Source organism: Zootoca vivipara, chromosome 11 (genome assembly GCF_965207765.1).
Source record: "Zootoca vivipara chromosome 11, rZooViv2.hap1.1, whole genome shotgun sequence".
NCBI classification, from domain to species: Eukaryota; Metazoa; Chordata; class Lepidosauria; order Squamata; family Lacertidae; genus Zootoca; species Zootoca vivipara.
The window spans coordinates 27702501-27722125 of NC_142594.1; the positions used below are offsets into that span (position 1 = coordinate 27702501).

The 19625-nt window shown below is 41.5% G+C and overlaps 1 protein-coding gene across 3 annotated transcripts in view; it reads left to right on the plus strand.

Annotated features, from left to right (window-relative positions):
- Positions 1-19625, plus strand: part of ETV1 (ETS variant transcription factor 1) — a 97897-nt gene that overhangs the window by 55390 nt on the left and 22882 nt on the right. For all 3 annotated transcript variants that reach the window (XM_035130129.3, XM_088654519.1, XM_035130131.3), the window contains one exon: positions 3171-3418. In XM_035130129.3, coding sequence (XP_034986020.1) covers positions 3171-3418 — 248 coding nt within the window. The remainder of the gene's footprint in view (positions 1-3170; positions 3419-19625) is intronic.

The window sequence follows — 19625 nt, forward strand, 5'->3', positions numbered from 1 at the left end:
AAGAGTTGAGTGACCCTCTGGCTTAGCATACCTGCTGCTTCAATAACACAGTTCATAAAAAGGAACAAGTATGTGGAATATAAATGGTCCTAACAAGCACCAACAGGAATCGAAGCCACTTGTATAAACACATGGCTTGATTCCATACAAAACTTCCAGTGCAAGTATTATTAACTTCCTTTGAGGCTTCATAAGTGAGACTGTTTCTTATTTTAAGTTCACTCCTTGGCAGTTTTTAATGATGATTTCTGCTTCTTTTCTTTACTAAAGGGGAAAGGGTGGGGGCAGAACATGAGCATAGTGCCAGTCAACTTAGCTATTTTCTTGTGCTTTGAGGTTAATACTTTATTTTCTGAATGTGTGGGCAGGCAGCAGAGGGACCACTCCTTTCACCATGGCACAGAATATTTTTAGCGGTGTGAAACAGACCTGCTTCCACACCATGTCTTTTTTCATCTCTCTTTGGAATGAATGAGTTCAGCATTACTTTGAATGAATCTGTAAATTAAAATTAATCCGAGCACAGGTTTTTATTTCTGATCATACTTTTGGCCCAATCCTGTTGTTGCTGTAGACAACGCTGATATAGCTTGAACATGGCGCAAGGACAAGATGCACTGTGTTATATAAATAATAATACCCATCCGTGTTGGGGGTGCTCTGCCTACCGTAACTGCTCCAACTTCATTTAATTCTGCTTGTCTGGGTCAGTACAATTGCCCAAATAAATTAATATTTCCAGTTTCACTTTTAAAAATAACTTTAATTAATTGCTTTGAATCTCTGGAGTTAAAATAATAAGAGAGCTGACATGCAACACATGTCAATTTGTGGTTGACATGTAAGGGTCAAACTATGGCTTTGCCATTGGGACTGTGTTTCAGGCTTGCTGAAACAATAAAACATTCAGCGGGTTCCATGGAGTGTCTAGTGCAGAGGTTTTCAACCTTTTTGGGTCCACGGCTCCTTTGACCAACTACATTCTTTCTGCGGCACCCCCTGGGGCACAGAAGCCCAGTTATGACAGCCCCTTGTTGTTGTTTATTCGTTTAGTCGTGTCCGACTCTTCGTGACCCCATGGACCAGAGCACGCCAGGCACTCCTGTCTTCCACTGCCTCCCGCAGTTTGGTCAAACTCATGTTCGTAGCTTCGAGAACACTGTCCAACCATCTCGTCCTCTGTCGGCCCCTTAGCCCTCCCTTGTGGAGGGTTCCCTCAGCCTCCTCTCTCTTTTCTCTCTCTTTGGGAGTCCTCTGGACAGCTGCAGCTACCGCCCCTGATCTCTGAGCTGTTCCACCTGCCCCAAAGAGAGGCGCCTCCTCACACTGCCCCGCAGGGGCCTGGGAAGCACCCCCTGGCCAGCCCCAGAGGAACAATTCACCTGGGGAGCTTGTAGCCAAGGCAGTTGCAACAAGCAGTTGTGCAAGCCTTTGGGAGGCAGAGATGCGAGAGGGCATTAGAGGAGGGAAGGAAAGAGGGACAGAGGCCAGTATTTCCCACAGCACCCCTGGCCATCATTCAAGGCGCCCCAGGGTGCCACGACACACTGGTTGAAAACCACTGGTCTAGTGAATCATCACCTTTGTCTTCTAGGACTTACCACTTTCGCCTTTACTTATATGCGTCAATTCTCTCCCTCAATTCCTGGTTCCATAGTTTACCAAAACTTATCCACGTGCAGTAAACTGTAGTTTGTACAAACAATAGTTTGCTTCAATAAACCATAGTTAATATTAATCATAGTTAGGGGTTTTGACATTACACTAAAATACAATAGAATTAGTTGACTAAATTCAAGCAAAAACTGCCAATCTCCTTATGGCCAAGCTGCAGTAGGTTGGGGTGGGAGGGATGGGTGAGCCTTGAGGACGCTGCTTCTTATCCCCACTATTGTTGAGCATGTTTTCTGAACCAACTCATAGTTTGCTGTTTAACATCAAGGAAAATATGGTTTATTAGAGACTCCCTGGCCTATCAAGGTGGACAACAAAGTGGCTGAGCGTCATCTAGTCCCAACCCCCTGCAATGCAGGAATCTCAGCTAGATCATATATTGCAGATGGTCATCCAACCTCTACTTAAAAACCTAAAAAGAAAGAGAGCCTACCGCCTTCCGAGAGAGTCCATTCCACTGTCAAACAGCTCTTACCGTCAGGAAGTTCTTCTTGATGTTTAGTTGGAATCTCCTTTCTTTTAAGTTGAATCCATTGTTTTGGGTCCTACCCTCTGGAGCAGGAGAAGACAAGCTTGCTCCAACTTCCGTGTGACAGCCCTTTAGATAGTTGCCTATTAGTCTCCTCTTTACCAGGCTAATTGTACCCAGCTCTCAAAACCATTCCTCATAAGGCTTTGTTTCCAGACCCTTGATCATCTCTGCCATTCTCCTCTGCACACGTTCTAGCTTGTCAGTGTCCTTCGTAATTTGTGGCACCCCGAACTGGACACGGTACTCCAGGTGTGGTCTGACCATATCTCTGCTCCAACAAAACTACATAACTGGGTGTTTTCCTTTCTTTTTTTGCTAGAGCAGGAACATGTGCAGAAGCGGGAATTTACAAAGTACATTATAATATGTTAGAGATGGGAATATCACTTTAGCAGAAACCAGTGTTTAAACAATTATCTTCTGAGCATTTGGAAGTGGAAGTGGAGAAAGTAAAAACTTGAATGATATGTGTGTTTGATTTTTCCCCTCATATCTCAAGTGACCAAAAATATTCAATATTGTAGTTTCTAATAGTTGGTTTTTTAAAACAACAACAACAACAACAAAACACCCACCTAATTTCTATCACTTATGAGTGATAGAAGAGAGCTCTCCATTGGTGGTGCTAGGAAAACAACTTTATTATGAAACCCTTCTCTGGGGCAACTCTCCTTATCTAATTCTTGCAGATAGATGCCTCTTGCGCTGTCTCATAGACAGGTCAGTCAAGGCATTACTCGGCAAAAAAATTATATAAGCCATGTTTACCTTGTAGAAGGATTTCCTTCCCAGAAAGCATGCCTCCACAAATTGTTTTCCTAGCACCGCACCTGTTGTGAGAGATTTCCCCATTTCTCAAATTTTTCATGCTGACTCCCCCTCCCACCTTTCCCCCACTCCTGGACTAATAGTAGTAACATCGCTCTGTATTGCGAACTGAACTCTCTCTGTGTTTATATCCTAGATTTCGCCGTCAGCTCTCAGAACCTTGCAATTCATTCCCTCCTTTGCCTACCATGCCAAGGGAAGGACGCCCGATGTACCAACGGCAGATGTCTGAGCCAAACATCCCTTTCCCACCTCAAGGGTTTAAGCAGGAGTACCATGATCCAGTGTATGAACACAATGCCATGGTTGGCAATTCAGTCAATCAAAACTTCCCCCCTCCTCTGATGATTAAACAAGAACCTAGAGATTTTGCGTATGATTCAGGTAGGTAGAAGGTTATTCTCTTTCCTCTTTTGTTTGGTAGGCTTTTCTTTATTCAACGATTTGCCTCCTCGGTAAGTCTCATAGGAGAGCATAACTTTCCTGATAAATGAGAACACTGTACTCCTTTGAGTTTCCATGTTGAGATTATTGTGGTAGAAAAGGCTTTATTGGACTAGACACCAGACTAGCAGCCCTATCTCATCAGAACAGATAAAGCTGCGTTCAAATTGCCTTGCCATACTTTCTCTCTCTCTCTCTTGAATACTTTCCTGTTAAATTGCAAAGGAAAGAAATCATTTCAGCTGTTGAGGAAGAGAACTGGTTGTTGAACTTGATGCTGTAGCTCGTAATACAGTTATACATCTGTCTATGTAGTGATGCCTGAGCTTCTCCTTCAATATTTTAGGAACAGAATTTAAACCTTTACATTCACGCAGCCATATCAAAGAATTGATTCTTCATCTTGAGTGCACTGGGAATTCAGTAGGCCAATCAAAACAGGAATTGGGTGTCTATGGCTCTCCATCTCCCATCAGCTCCATCTCCCATCAGCTCCAACCAGCATGGTCAGTAGTCACCAGTGATGAAAATAAGTCGTCCTCCAGCAACATCTGGAGAACCACATGCTCCCCACCCCCTCCTCAGACCCCCACCCCCCTCCTCAGATATCATTGTATCTCTCCATAAACACCACTTCTATTGATCTCTTAAGAATTCTCCAGAGATTTTGATATTGAATATTCAATTCAGATGAATTGCGTTTGGATTGTGACTTATATCCTGGCTTTCACCTGATACTGGTATTTTCTTTTAAAGTAATTATGAGTACAGTGGTACCTCGGTTTAAGTACACAATTGGTTCCGGAAGTCTGTACTTAACCTGAAGCGTACTTAACCTGAAACAAACTTTCCCATTGAAAATAATGGAAAGTGGATTAATCTGTTCCAGATGGGTCCGCGGAGTACTCAACCTGAAGTGTACTTAACCCGAAGTATGAGTGTAATTGGTTCTAGAAGTCCGTACTTAACCTGAAGCATACTTAACCTGAAGTGAGCTTTCCCATTGAAAGTAATGGAAAGTGGATTAATCTGTTCCAGACGGGTCTGCGGAGTACTTAAACTGAAAGTTCTCAAACCGAAGCGTACTTAAACCAACGTATGACTGTACAATACATTTTGCCTCTTCGGGAGACACATCATGAATGCACTCGCTTTTTTTGGTGCAAGGAGTAGGCAGCCTATTTCAGGTTAAAGTTCCCATGGTATGTTATTGCCTTGTATGGTTATAAGATAATTTTCCATGTCTGGGAAGCAAGGTCCACAGCATCCGAGCCTGCTGTTCAGAGAACCCTTGTCCTTTGCTTAGCAAAAGGCTGATGCTATCGGCCACCTATTAAGTTGCTCAGGAGGGGCTAGTTAAGGTTCCAATCGATAAAGCTTGAGCACTTTCCTCTTGGAATTGATTCCACCCCCCACCCCCTCCACACCTTACAGTAGGATTAAATCTGGAAAGATTTGTCCACGATTTAAGAGTTGCTCAAAGCCTTGAAACTGTTTCCTTTTAGCAGAGCATAGCAGATGTTGCTCCAGACACAGAAATAAAAGGGCCTACAGTCCTAGTCACCATGTTATGATCTTTACAAGTGCACTTATTCAGCCTACTAAATTTCAAGGGCAACAAGGCTCTATTGTCAATGTGCTTTTTTATGTTTAGGCAAGTAGTTTGTGCAATTTTCCCCCACCCTTTGTTTCCATGGGAGTTCCTACTCATTCTTTCTCATTTATCCATCAAATGATTTCTCCCCCCTAACCCCCTTACCTTTCACAAAGATTATCATCTGGTGCAGTAGTCTGCAAACTTCTGTTTTCCATTGCTGGTCGGGAAAACTTTCCCTTCTCCCCCTACAAGTATGGCGGTACCTCTGGTTACAAACTTAATTTGTTCCGGAGGTCCGTTCTTAAGCTGAAACCGTTCTTATCCTGAGGTGCGCTTTTGCTAATGGGGCTTCCTACTGCGCACATGCCTGTGGCGCACGATTTCCGTTCGCATTCTGGGGCAAAGTTCGCAACCTGGAGCAACTACTTCTGAGTTAGCGGAGCTCGTAACCTGAAGTGTTCGTAACCAGAAGCATTCATAACCAGAGGTACCACTGTTCAGTTTTGGATAAATAGGGAGGCCACCTCCATACTGTCAGTATTTTGCAGGAGGTGTTCAAGCATATTCTGGAAATGCTAGATTTGCCCAAGTAAAGTAAACTAAAACACTCTGTTACTGTGGTACAACAAATCCACCACCCTGCCTGGACTCTTTGAAGTTAGGAAAGTAACAGAGAAACGTGTGGGCTGAACGATGCATAGCTACCACACAAGCATATGAGGATGATTTTGTGGGGAATGATCGTTGTCATATAACTTCCCCACAAACAAATTGGAACGAATGACCAATTCTAACCTCTGTGCTATTTGAAGGTGAATGCTCAGCTTGGTTGGAGGAGCCTGAAATATACCTGATAGTCAGAAATAGCCTTGCTGAACAGGGGTTTAATGTCTTAAATGCTTCTTTCCCCTGCCATCTCCTTTATATTCGAAAATTAAAGTCCTTGATTATCGCTTTATGAAGATGGAAATATGTATTCTTAATCTCGCCCTTCCTTCAAGAAAGTCAGGGTGGTGTACAAGGTTCTCCGTCCCCTATTTTCTCCTTGCATCAGCCCTATGAAGTAGGTTAGGCTGAGAGAGTGTGATGGGCCCATGGTTACCCAGTGAGCTTCATAGCTGAGTGGGGATTTGGAAGTGGATCTTCCCAGTGCTAGTCCAACACTCTAAGCCAGGCATGGCCAAACTTGGCCCTCCAGCTGTTCTGGGACTACAATTCCCACCATCCCTGACCACTGGTCCTGTTAGCTAGGGATGATGGGAGTTGTAGGCCAAAACTTCTGGAGGGCTGCAGTTTGGGGATGCCTGGATTAAGTGGTAAATACACAATGAGGTAACGGGAAGTTGTTAGAAACTCCAGAAGAATGTACAGTGATATGATGTAACAAATTGTATCATTTCCTTTTCCTTTTTTTGATTAGCCCTTATGTTTGTTACTTCTTTTTAATCTTAATGAAGCATTTAAAAACAAACAATTCCCACCATCCCTGACCACTGGTCCTGTTAGCTAGGGATGATGGGAGTTGTAGTCCCCAAAACAGCTGGAGGGACAAGTTTGGCCATGCCTGCTCCCAGTGCTCCACCACACATACACTATGTGCTTGTGTCTATTAGATGCCTTCCACACAACGTCCTTCCCAAAGTCGTCACCATTGCAATTTGACAAAAATGTATTGGGCAATCCCTCCATCCACTTGTGCGCTTACAGTTCAAAACTGGGCCCAATAAAACCTCCTCTCCTAGGCATGTGCAGATCACATTGTACCAGCCATTAATTTGGTCCCCCCATCACTCTCATTTATTTATTTAAAGCACTGTTATCCCATTCTTCAGCCAAAAAAAAAAGCTCTCGGAGTGGCTTAGAAATGCCAGTGATAAAGACTATCCCTACTCTCAGGCTTATAATATAAACACATGACATGAAAACAAAAGGGAGGAGGGAAACCCGAACACACAGGTTACTATTTCTCACCCACCTATGGTGTGACTCGGAATTTGCATAGAGTGTTGAATTAGAGTACAGTCATACCTTGGGTTACAGCCGCTTCAGGTTGCGTCTTTTCAGGTTGCGCTCTACGCCGAACCTGGAAGTACCGAAACAGGTTTCTTCTGGGTTTCGGTGTGCACATGCGCAGAAGCACCGAATCATGACCTAGGTTGCGAACGCTGCAGGTTGCAAACATGCCTCCCACACAGATCACGTTCGCAACCCGAGCGTCCACTGTATATTCTTTGGTTGCCTGAAACGTTGACTGTGCTGTTCTCCCATTCTAGGTAATGGATAGTTTGGACACACAATGAGGAATGTGGTGGCTGGCTCTGGTGGGGCATTATTCTGACTCCTCAATGCACTTTTATTTTTAGTACTCAGTACGGAGCGCACTCCCCCCCCTTTATTCCAATATGTTTGTTTCTGATTCCTTTCTGCCCATCACTATAAACTTCAGGAGTTGGTCTCTTTCCTCTTGCAGGAGAAGAATTGGTTCTAAAAATGAACCAACAGTGTAACTAGTGGCCATTAAAAATTGATTTGTGGCCTCAGAGTACTTCTTATTGACTCCAAAAACCCCACATTTAAGTTGACACATCTGTACACAACATAAATTGCAGTCAACAACTAGGGTCTGATGATATTTTGTCGTGTTGCCATCTGTTCTCCAGAAACCATCATTTTCCCTTTCCTTGCTCTAAGGGTACATTAAATAACCCTTTTGGAGACATAATGCACTTGCCATTGAATCATTGATTTTATTATGCTTATGGATGTTTGGGTATAAGTCGCTCTGAGAAAGAGCTTGCATAATATTACTTTGCTGTCCAGATAAAAAAAAATCAAAAATCTGTTTTGCAAGATTATTATACTAAGATGTTCCTTCTGGGATATTTTGAAAGAGCCTCATAACTGCTGATTGCTTTTGAGCACTGTATTCTTACCCATTTTGGAAATCTGGTGAATGAAAACCATTATTATGGAATGATTATAACTCTATTAAAACATGACATTAATTATGACATCGGAAATGGCAGATCAATTAGTTGTAATTGTAATTGCAGGTATGCAATTTCTGTTGCAGAATGTTGAGATAATGGAACATGGAAAAAAGAGAAATGTCAACAGAATAGAAGCTGTTTTATTTTTCCACCCATCCTAGGAGCCGGGCTGAGGGGGAAATCAAGTAACATAAAATAAGGCAGCGCCTTTGATTTGACTAATTTCTATTGGAGGAAGAATACACAAGCTTTTCAGTTACGCAGAATTCTGCACAGTAAAGTATTCTAGGTAATTCAATAGCTTGTATACTCGAATAGCCAAATGAAGTTAGTCAATTTAAAATAGGAATTTGCTTCTATCATGATTTGTTGTTTTTAACAACCATGAGTACCCCAGTTAGCTATCACCCTAGCCCCAATTTTCCATTCTGGGGAATTGTTTCAAGTGTGCCTGGATACCTGCCAGCTTTTTTTTTAAAGCTCTTTTAGCCTGAATATAGCACCAGGACTGCTCTTGTGGCTTAGATTATCTGTGCTTAGACAACATTAGGATAAATTGTACCCTATTGTTATGATTAGGCTTGATAATAACTTGAAGTGCAGATTTCCCTGGGACTTACCTCAAGCTGATCTGTTCATTTTTCTGAGGGGAGGCATCCCAAAGTTTGGTGTTGAGCAACGGCTTATCCAACCCCTCACTTATCTATAGGGCTCTGCAGGGTTTATACTTGCTTCCCATCAACCTCGGAATATGGGTGCAATCCTATAAATTGCACAGCGTACCATCTGGTGTGGTGATGCCACACAGCTGTACGTACAGCTCATTTTCATTCAACCCACTTCCTGCCAATTTATCATTTTTCTTATTGACAAAGTGGACTATTAAGTATCTTCTGCTTTAAAGTGGTTTTGCATATTACAAACTAGCAGTGATAGCAAAAGTTGCGAGACACTTGCGTAGGTTTTTGGGGTTTTTTTTTTTTGCAGTCCTGGTTTAATATGTCAAGTGGATGGTGCTGCGAACAATATCTGGTTTTCAACATCGCAATATATCACCAGCTAAACATCACAACATATTGATATATCACGATGAAATAAGGATGAAACTTTGTAGAGACATTGGCTGTCTTCATGTTTTTCCCACATTGTGATTTTTGCATCGCACACACACACGCACACACACACCAATGATTCACAATATATTGCCAGGTCAAAAACTGAAACCGATATCACAATGTGGACTTCAATCCGGTTTTGGGCAATACATCGCCCAGCCCTACTGTACACACATGCATGTACCAGTCCTAAAAGACCCACATTGTCTCGCAGTACGTTTCTGAGCAGAATTCAAAGTGTTGCTGCTGACCTTTAAAGCCCTAAATGGCCTCAGCCCAGTATACCTGATGGAGCGTCCCCACCCCCATCATTCTGCCCGGACACTGAGGTCCAGCTCCGAGGGCCTTCTGGCAGTTTCCCCACTGTGAACCAGGTAGAAGGCCTTCTCGGTGGTGGCGCCTGCCCTGTGGAATGCCCTGCCATCAGATGTCAAGGAAATAAACAACTATCTGACTTTTAGGAGACATCTGAAGGTAGCCCTGTTTAGGGAAGTTTTTAATGTTTGATGTTTTATTCTGTTTTTAATCTGTTGGGAAGCCTCCCAGAGTGGCTTGGGAAACCCAGCCGGATGGGCAGGGTATGTATGTATGTATGTATTTTATACCCCACATTATGCTCTGTATGCAGACATTTTGTGTTTCCTCCGTTGACATCATATCTGTAATATCAGATGTAATCTAATATCTCAGTGTTATGTTGGGAGGCTGAATGTGGGTGAGCTTGTTGAGGCTAAACCATAGTGAAATAAACAAGTCTTTCACTTTTACTTTATTTGAGAGTGTGGGGAAGACTGAGAGAGTAGTAGAGGGTGCCTCATATTTAATGGGTTCAGCTTGTAATGGTGAATACGTTCCACAGCCTTGAACAGTTCTGAATCCATTACTTCACCTGGATCATAATTGTGACACAAAGTATAACTCCCCCTGCAGTTACCACCAGCTTTTCAGTCAGCCTTTACATTTATTAACTTTGTTGCCTCATAACATTGATTCTTTAAAAATACTTGACTGTCCTTTGACAATATTCAACAGATCAGTTGACCAAGCCTAAGCTTATGCAGCCTGTTGCTAAACTGTTGAGTTTCATAAAGAAAATGTAGCCTACAATGGCAGTGCCTTGCCGAAACTGAACTACAGGGAAAGCTCTATGTCTGGAACAGAAATTCCTCTGTCAAAATATTCTCTCTTCGTAGTTTGGGAATGCTGTTTATTTTCTTCTGTTTGAAATATTCAGAGAAAACAAGGCACAAGCATGACAGCAGTCTGTCACTTGTAAACTTAGTGTGCAGTAGGGAATTGGCATGGGAGTTGAAGGAAGGATAACCAGAGCAACAAAACTCTTTCATAGACAAATGACAGGATTCAAACTCCATGGTATTATCACCATACAATGCAAGATTACCATAGCATACAAATTCTTTTTTTTTTCTTCTTTTGGTCATTGCAAAGATGAGTAAAAATCTGGTGTTTATGCTGTTTACTATATATAGGAGTCAGAATGAAAATATTTAAAAAATGGGGCGAGAAGAGTGCCAGTAGTGGCGAGGGCAGGGAGAGTGACATCATTAAATCAATACACTATCTTGCCGCAATAATATTAATTGCCACAAATTGGAGAGAAGAGAAAATCCCAACAAAGCTGGAGTGGCAAACTAAGTTGTTAGAGTACTCTGAGTTGGCAAAAATGACAGACAAACTGAGAGGTAATACTGACCAAGCATTTATTAGGAAATGGGACATGTATAAAATATATTATTAAATACTGCAATAATATGATGTCAGTGGCAGGATTTGAATGACTTCTGTGGTAGGATGAACAACCATGAGACACAATAACATTGATGAAAATTAACAAAAAGAAAATGGAAGTTAACAGTGCGCTAGATAGATTAAGTCAGGCATCCCCAAACTTCGGCCCTCCAGATGTTTTGGACTACAATTCCCATCTTCCCCGACCACTGGTCCTGTTAGCTATGGATCATGGGAGTTGTAGGCCAAAACATCTGGAGGGCCGCAGTTTGGGGATGCCTGGATTAAGTGCTAAATACACAATGAGGTAACAGGAAGTTGTTAGAAACTCCAGAAGAATGTACAGTGATATGATGTAACAAATTGTATAATTTCCTTTTTCTTTTACAGTAGTACCTCGGGTTACGAACTCGATCCGTTCCGGGTCGCAGTTCGTAACCCGAAAAGGTCGCAAACCAAGCGCCACTTCTGCGCATGCGCAAAGCGTGCACGCCGCTTCTGTGCATGCGCGGGGCGCGCGCGCGCCGAAAACACTTCCGGGTTTGCGGAGTTCGTAACCCGAACTGTTCGCAACCCGAGCAGTTCGTAAACCGAGGTACGACTGTATTATTATTAGCCCTTATGTTTGTTACTTCTTTTTAACCTCAATGAAGCATTTAAAAACAAACAAACACACAAATCAATACACTATCTCTAGAAACTGTAGGTTCTGTGCAAGGACCATAACTCAGGGACAATCATATGTTTTAGCTGCAGAAGATCAAAGGCAACTCAAAGGGGAAAGAACATTTAGTAGGCAACATGAAAGATATCTGCTGTAGAGTGGTGTTTTCCATCCTGAGGGCCACATTCTTTTGTGGGTAGCCTTGGGGGGGGGGTGGCGGGCCAGTGATGGGGAAGGCCATTGTCAAAAGTGAGTGTGCAAGCAAGTGGAGTATGTGGAGCAATGAAGGTTGTTGCTTGCTGAGGGGGTCAGGCAAGTTCTGAGGACCAGGTGGACCTGAGCCATTGCCATTAGGAAGGTCGACAAATAAACTGGGTTGGGAGGCTGGATGACTTGTCCATCTCATCCAGTATTATCTACTCTGACCAGTAGAGGTTATCCAGAGTCTGAGGAATAGGTCCATCACATCCTAACCCTTGCTACTTGGTACAGTGGTACCTCTACTTACGAATTTAATGCGTTCCGAACACACATTTGTAAGTTGAAAAAATTTGTAAGTCGAATCCCATAGGAATGCATTGGGAGAACCCTATCTAAAAATTCGTAAGTAGAAAAAATCCTATCTAAACCGCATCCAAGATGGCGGACGGAGCTCCATTTGTAAGTAGAAAAATTCGTAAGTAGAGTTATTTGTAAGTAGAGGTACCACTGTACTATTAAAAAAAAACCCTGAAACCTGGAGGTGCCTGGGATTGAACTTCTCTGTGCAAAGCATATCCTCTGCTACTGAGCTACAGCCCCTGCCTGGGATACACAAAGTCTGTACTGGCATTGTGCATATCTGAAACTCAAGGCTGCTTAAACAGCGGGAGGGCTGTTGGGTAGAGTGCCGTGAGGAGCACTTTCTTCCCACCCTTTATGGCCAAGTTTGATGCCCCAGGAATTTTGTGTCTGGTTTCATCCACTGCTTTTGTACAGCAAAATGTTGAATGCAGCCTCCCCCCTGAATTTGCCTCGCTTAACCAGACTGGTTAAAAGACTTCAACAACAAAACTTTGAAAAACTTTTATGGTGATTTGGCTGGTTGTGTCCCAGGTTGTTTCTTCAGTGTAATATTTTAAGTGAACAGTTTCTGTATCTTACCAGCTGGATGTCTCTGTAGCAAGAGCAAATGAGGCCAAGGTGAAATATTCTTCTTAATTTGAAGATTTGAAGAGCTGACCTTCTAATATTTATGCCTTTAGATTGCCTATCTCCCCCACCCCTGCCCCGTTTCTTATGTTTCAAATCTTTTATAAACACCTTTTTATCTTTGATATTCCATTCCACTCTGTAAAAGAACCCTTAGACTGTGATGTACACTTTTTAGGAAGTAAAATTCATTGAACATAGTAGGGACTTCTGAGTAAAATACATATGTTAGTGCTTTTAATGATGAGATATACCTTAACATAACACAATTATTTTCCATTTGCTTAGTAGGTTAACATTAGGGACAAGTACTGTACAAATTCATGTAACTATCCTCTGCTCTACTACTGCCTATATATATATATATATATATATATATATATATATATATATATATATATATATAATATAGTCCTTAGTATTTCTTGTCTGGAGTTTTCTAGGGTTTTGTTTTGGTTTTAAGTTCACGCTAGTTTTGAAGTTCCCATCAATACAGAAGAAGTAGTTTCCGATGAATTTCTAAATTCCTTATAATGTGGAAACAACTTTTCTGTTAGTTTATACGGCAGGTGGCAGCTACAATTTATTGTCCTGTTTTATCCAATACAAAGAGTTGAAGGGTCAAATATTCAGTGCATTTTGCTTCACAACATTCAAGATTGTTGTGTATAGTTGTTTCTCCCAGACAAAAAATGGTAACCGCTTGCCATACGTATACTGTATAGTAATGGCAGCGATTGTCCTTGATACATCCTTGGAAACAAGTTTATATTGATGGCCCTGATAGCTTTCGTTTTTGAGCCCCTTCAAATAGCATAGCTATATTGCAGTAGGCTGCCGCACTTGTTAATTGTTCCACAGCCTCTATAAAGCTGAATGTATTGAATCAAGCTGTTTGGAAAGTTTATTTTTGTGATCAGCAAATGTTCCTTTAAAAAAACCCGGACAGTAAACCCTTGTGGTGGTTGCGTGTGCAACACAGACTTGTTAACTTTGCCCTTATGAGTCACTAGGACAGCCTGATCTGGCAGGGAAACGTCTCTTGAACCACAATCCTGTGCTGTACAAACAGATAAAGCCACTGAACTCTGGCTTGCCTTGCACTGAAAAGACTTAATCTCCTCTCATTGCTAATTCTTTTGCTGCAATAACACAACCACACAAGGACTGCTCAATTAGGCCCTAGCATGGGGATAAGTTTTGTTCCGTTTTAAGAATTTATACGTCAGGCTGTTGCCTCATAGTATGAATGAATGAAAGAAATGATAGATTGGCTGGCTGTTACTACTTTCTTATTTCTCATCGGTAAAGAAAAAAGAAGAATGGAGGGAGGGAGAGGGAGCAGGCCCACAGGTGTTTGTAATGGAGACAGGGACAGACATCCTGTTGGCTTTCAGCCCATGCAGCTGTAGTGTTGTTAACATATTTGCAACCCCGCCGTTCATCTGTACAGATACTAGGGGAGAATGCAAGACACAAAAAACATATTTATTTATTTATAGCAAGCTTTATGTATTGCTTAATCAGGAAAAAAAAATCAAAGCCGTTTAAATGGTGTAAACTATTAATTAAAGATAGAAAAAAGCAGACTTTAAAAACAAAAGACACAATAGAATTATCAAAATATAAATAAAAAGAGTTTACAAAAACCAAATGTACATAGTAAAACTCTGTGGGTAGGCTATCTCAAGCAAAGTTTATAGCAGGCATCAAAAACATTACAACAGCATCTGCCTGATATTAATAGTACATAAATAAATTATATATGCACAGTTCCTAATATCACATTCATACCCAATGCTAAAACAATAAAATACCTCCCACCCAGTGGGGAAGCTAAAACCATAGAGCAGGATTAATCCAATACCAATCAGCTAAACTACTAAAAGTGCCTGTGAAAACAGATGGGTCTTAACTTGGTGCCAGAATAATGTGGTGTCACCATCAACACTAATAATAATAATAATAATAATAATAATAATAATAATAATAATAATAATATTTATTTATTTATTTATTTATTTATACGCCGCCCTCCCCAGTCAAAACCGGGCTCAGGGAGGCTAACACCAATAAAATTACAATAAAACATAAAAAGCAATTAATTAAAATACAGATTAAAATACAATATTAAAATTTAAAATGCAGCCTCATTTTAAGTAGTCCATAAATCCAAACCATGAGGGAGGAAAAACACAGGGGTCAGACTAAGTCCAGCCCAAAGGCCAGGCGGAACAGCTCTGTCTTGCAGGCCCTGCGGAAAGATGACAAATCCCGCAGGGCCCTGGTCTCCTGTGAAAGAGTGTTCCACCAAGTTGGGGCCAATACTGAAAAGGCCCTGGCCCTAGTAGAGGCCAATCTAGCCACCTTATGGCTCGGGATCTCCAGAATATTGTTGTTTGTGGACCTTAAGGTCCTCCGCGGGGCATACCAGGAGAGGCGGTCCCGTAGGTACAAGGGTCCCAAGCCGCATAGGGCTTTAAAGGTCAAAACCAGCACCTTAAACCTGATCCTGTACTCCACCGGGAGCCAGTGCAGCTGGCAAAGCACTGGATGAATGTGATCCCGCGGCCGGGACCCCGTAAGGAGCCTTGCCGCGGTATTCTGCACCCGCTGGAGTTTCTGGGTTAGCTTCAAGGGCAGCCCCGCATAGAGCGAGTTACAATAATCAAGCCTGGAGGTGACCGTCGCATGCATCACTGTGGCCAGATCAGGCCAGTAAGGGGAGGGTATTCTGCATAACACACTTCGCTCGATAATGGAATGTGGAGAAACCTTTCATCTGAACTTCATTGGAATGGGCAGGATAGGGGGCGATGATCTATCAGGTATTAGGGTCCCAAGTCACTTAGGGCTTTATAGTTAAACGCCGGCACTTTTGCAAATCAACACAAATTGGAGTTGGGAAACAGCTCACACCAAGGAACTTGTGGCTCGCATAGGAACTACTTGCGCCCATCTAGAAAGGCTTGCCACATGCTTTGAAGGCCAATATCACGTGGTCTCAGTACATCACTAAGGAAATCATGTGAATATAGAATCTAGCAATTTCAATTATTAGTCTGTCGGCTGGGTGATCTTGCCTGTTGGCCATCGGCACTCCTCTCACACCAAGCATTTTGATAGAGGTTCACTCTGACCGCTGTAAGAAGAAAATGGCATAAACAGACAGTTTTCATCATGGCTGTCGCAACAAACATAAAAATGGTGCATATTATGGATAGAGCATTGTGCATTTTGAAACTGTTTGTTCCCATTCAAAATTGCCTACCCTAGATAGTATTCTTCCTTCACTTCCCCCATGACAATTTTCCACATGTACACAAAGTTTAAAAAGTTAACATTGCCAAGATTATTATTTTCTTATTTAGAGGTATAACCCCATAAAATCCATAGCTCTCTTGCAGTGAGTGCTGCATCAATTCAAACAGGCAATATCTATAAAGATTTGTCTCGCCCCTCCCTCCCTTTTCAAAGAAACGGATAAAATATCCTCTGAATCTACGGTTACAGTAAGTGGCACTGGCTAATGATTTGATTTGAGAATTGAGAATACAGTCTGGATTTACTCTCTATGCATTAACGCAGGTCAAATGGACACGGGCTGCATTTTAAATCAGTAATGGAAGGCTGGAGCTTTTCTTAAACCAATCACATCGGCCTTTCCAAGACTGACTGATCCCTAGAGGCCGAGCCTAGTAAGCAAAGCTTTTATATGAATGGACTCTGTGCAGCCTGGAGTTTCATTCATAAAATGGATGCTGAAGGGGGGAAAAGGGAGAGGGAGGAGGCGGCGGGAGGAGTGCACACATTGGAATGTCCATTTATAGAGAGCTGAAGGGTGTAGTGTTCCATCAGCTGCTTCTCTTGCCCGTTGACTTAAAGTAATGATTAATGCTTGCTGGCCTCCTCTGCTTGTAACTTGACACCATTTATGGCCTTGGTGCGTTCTTAATGTATGGTGAATGAGAAGGCTACATAATCCAATCAGAAACATAAACAGGAATTGGTTGGTCTGAATTCCATTCAAATATGTCACTTCAGCCAGGCAGTGTTTGTAGAGCTTAAATTTTATAGACTGAGAATGGGATGGAGGAGGAGCCATGCAGATGTGTGTTCTTGCAGCCAAGGCTCACAAAAGAGAGAGGGGTCTCTCTCTCTCTCTCTCTCTCTCTCTCTCTCTCTCTCTCTCTCTCTCTCTCTCTCTCTCTCTCTCTCTCTGTGTGTGTGTGTGTGTGTGTGTGTGTGTTTTCTTTCTTTCTTGTAAATAGCAACTTAACATACACATAGTTTGAAAGTGATCCCGTATGACTGAAATAAATATAGAGTTTTGGTTCTGCTGTCAATAACAAGTAGCCTTTTGTTGAAGGAGGCTGCTGTTGCCTAATGTGTTTTCTGAAAACCGGATGTCGTGATGATGCCAGAGTAAATCAGCAGTTCTCTATAGAAAGCAATCTGGTGTATTTCAGGGAGGAAAACTGTGGATTTTATTTTGCATGTGTTTTGGTTTCTTTTGGAATTGCTTTAGCCAAATTAGATTACAACTTGGAGGTTGTTTGCCAGATGAGAGGTAGGGATTACATTCCCTCTCTATGAAGCCTGGCTTTTGAATTTATTGGCATCTGCCGTAATGCGATGTTTCTGTTACTCCGAATTAATTTTTAACTTGATTTTTCAGAGACATCCTCCTTTTCAGAGACATCCTCCTTTAGGATAACCCTGATGTCCTTACCCCAAGTATTGGGAATGTTACTGACAGTACTTGTGTGCATAAATAGAATACTTTAAACTAAATATTACCTTTATTCAGCAATGCTTGGTGAATGTTGGTACCCCTGTCTGCATGGACTCTGCTCAGCTAAGCGAGGTAGGAAGTCCTCAATGCAAATTATCCTAGTTATTAGTAGACAGTTCTCTTTCTCATTCACACACATCCAGCGCCTGATTACGAAATAGGCAGAGTAGGCACTGGCCTATGAGCCCCACACCTTAGAGGATCAAAATAATATTGATGTGATCTTGAAAGAAAATTACAAAAACGTATTAAGCAGTGCTTTTTCCTTTAAAAAAATGTTTAGGGGTACAGTGGAACCTCGGTTTATGAACACCTCGGTTTATGAATTTTCGGTTTATGAACGCTGCGTACCCATCTGGAACGGATTAATTCATTTTCCATTACTTTCAATGGGAAAGCTTGCTTCAGTTTATGAACGCTTCAGTTTATGAACAGACTTCCGGAACCAATTACATACACCCATGCTTCAGTTTATGAACGCTTCAGTTTAAGTACTCCGCGGACCCGTCTGGAACGGATTAATCCACTTTCCATTACTTTCAATGTGAAAGTTTGCTTCAGTTTATGAACGCTTACTCCGCGGACCGTCTGGAACGGATTAATTCACTTTCCATTACTTTCAATGGGAAAGTTCGCTTCAGTTTATGAACACTTCAGTTTATGAACAGACTTCCGGAACCAATTGTGTTCATAAACCGAGGTACCACTGTACTCTCATTTTCCTACTCCTACTTAAATACTGCCCCTCAATGAGGCCAAACTTATATTCACAAAATGTTTAGGGGTATGTGTACCCCCGAGTCCTCCCAGAAAAAAGCACTGGTATCAGGAGATATTTTGTGATGGGCTCCCCAATATTTCAACCACCTAGGGGCCTCCACAGGGTTCAATCCAGCGCTGCACACATCCCAGTATGCAATATGGGAATAATAATGGCCCAATTAACAAAGATTACTGAGTGAAGGTTACTATATGGAGTGCTTTGAACCTTAAAATAACTATGTGGGTGTATTGATACTTCATAGTGGATCAGAGCTCTCTCTCTCTCTCTCTCTCTCTCTCTCTCTCTCTCCCTCTCACTCACCCACACATCAATCAATCAATCAATCAATCAATCTCTCTACTATATATTTTGGAAAGTTGTTTGTTTGTCTGTCTGTTCTATATGGGTTTGTGCACCAATTGAGAGATCACCACCCCAACAGGTGGGGTTAAACTTGCCTGCTCTCTGCAGTGCAGTTGGGAGGAGAGGCAAAGAAGGTGTGCTGTCTCCTTCTCCACCCTCTCTCTTGACAATATACAGTTTTAAAATCCTAATTATGAACGGGTCCTAAAACTAACAAATTACACTGTCCATTTAAAAACTCCAGTATTTGCGGGTTTCTTAGATTTCATGGACAATGCTTTAATCTAGCAGCCTATAAAAGAAAGGTGTTCATTGTCTTCATTTGAATCCCAAATGAAAATTAAGATCGTCTTGTTTTTCTTTCCACTTTCTTTCCGCTTTCTAGAGTCATAGCTCAGTTATATCATCCACTGTATTTGATTCTTAAATCCTCGAGTGTTTCGCATGAGAACATAGGGAAATGCCTTATTTCTTTGGCAAGGTGGATTTGATTTAAATCAAATCGATTTAAATCACGATTTGAATCACAAGTCAGTAAGACTTGATTTAAATCATGTTTTTAACAGAAAGACTCATTCTTGCTGGTATCATCTTAATATTGACAACCAGAGGAAGGTTTCATTTTGGAATCATAAATTTTCAGTCGTTTTTACAGTTATGTCAAAAATTACTGATTTGGTTATACTATTAGAAATACATAGACCAATAATTATGAAATCATTGTAAGGTTTAATAAGTTAACTGTTTATATTTGGACAAGTTTTCTGCTGTACTTATTGGAAGGAGGAAAATAATCATTTCCTTAATAACAATTTAAACAATTTATTTAACTAAAACAATAACATTATAGAATATCTATCCATGTTTGTTAACTGATGTGGTTAAACATTTTTTTTTTAGTAAAAACAACAACCTTAGAC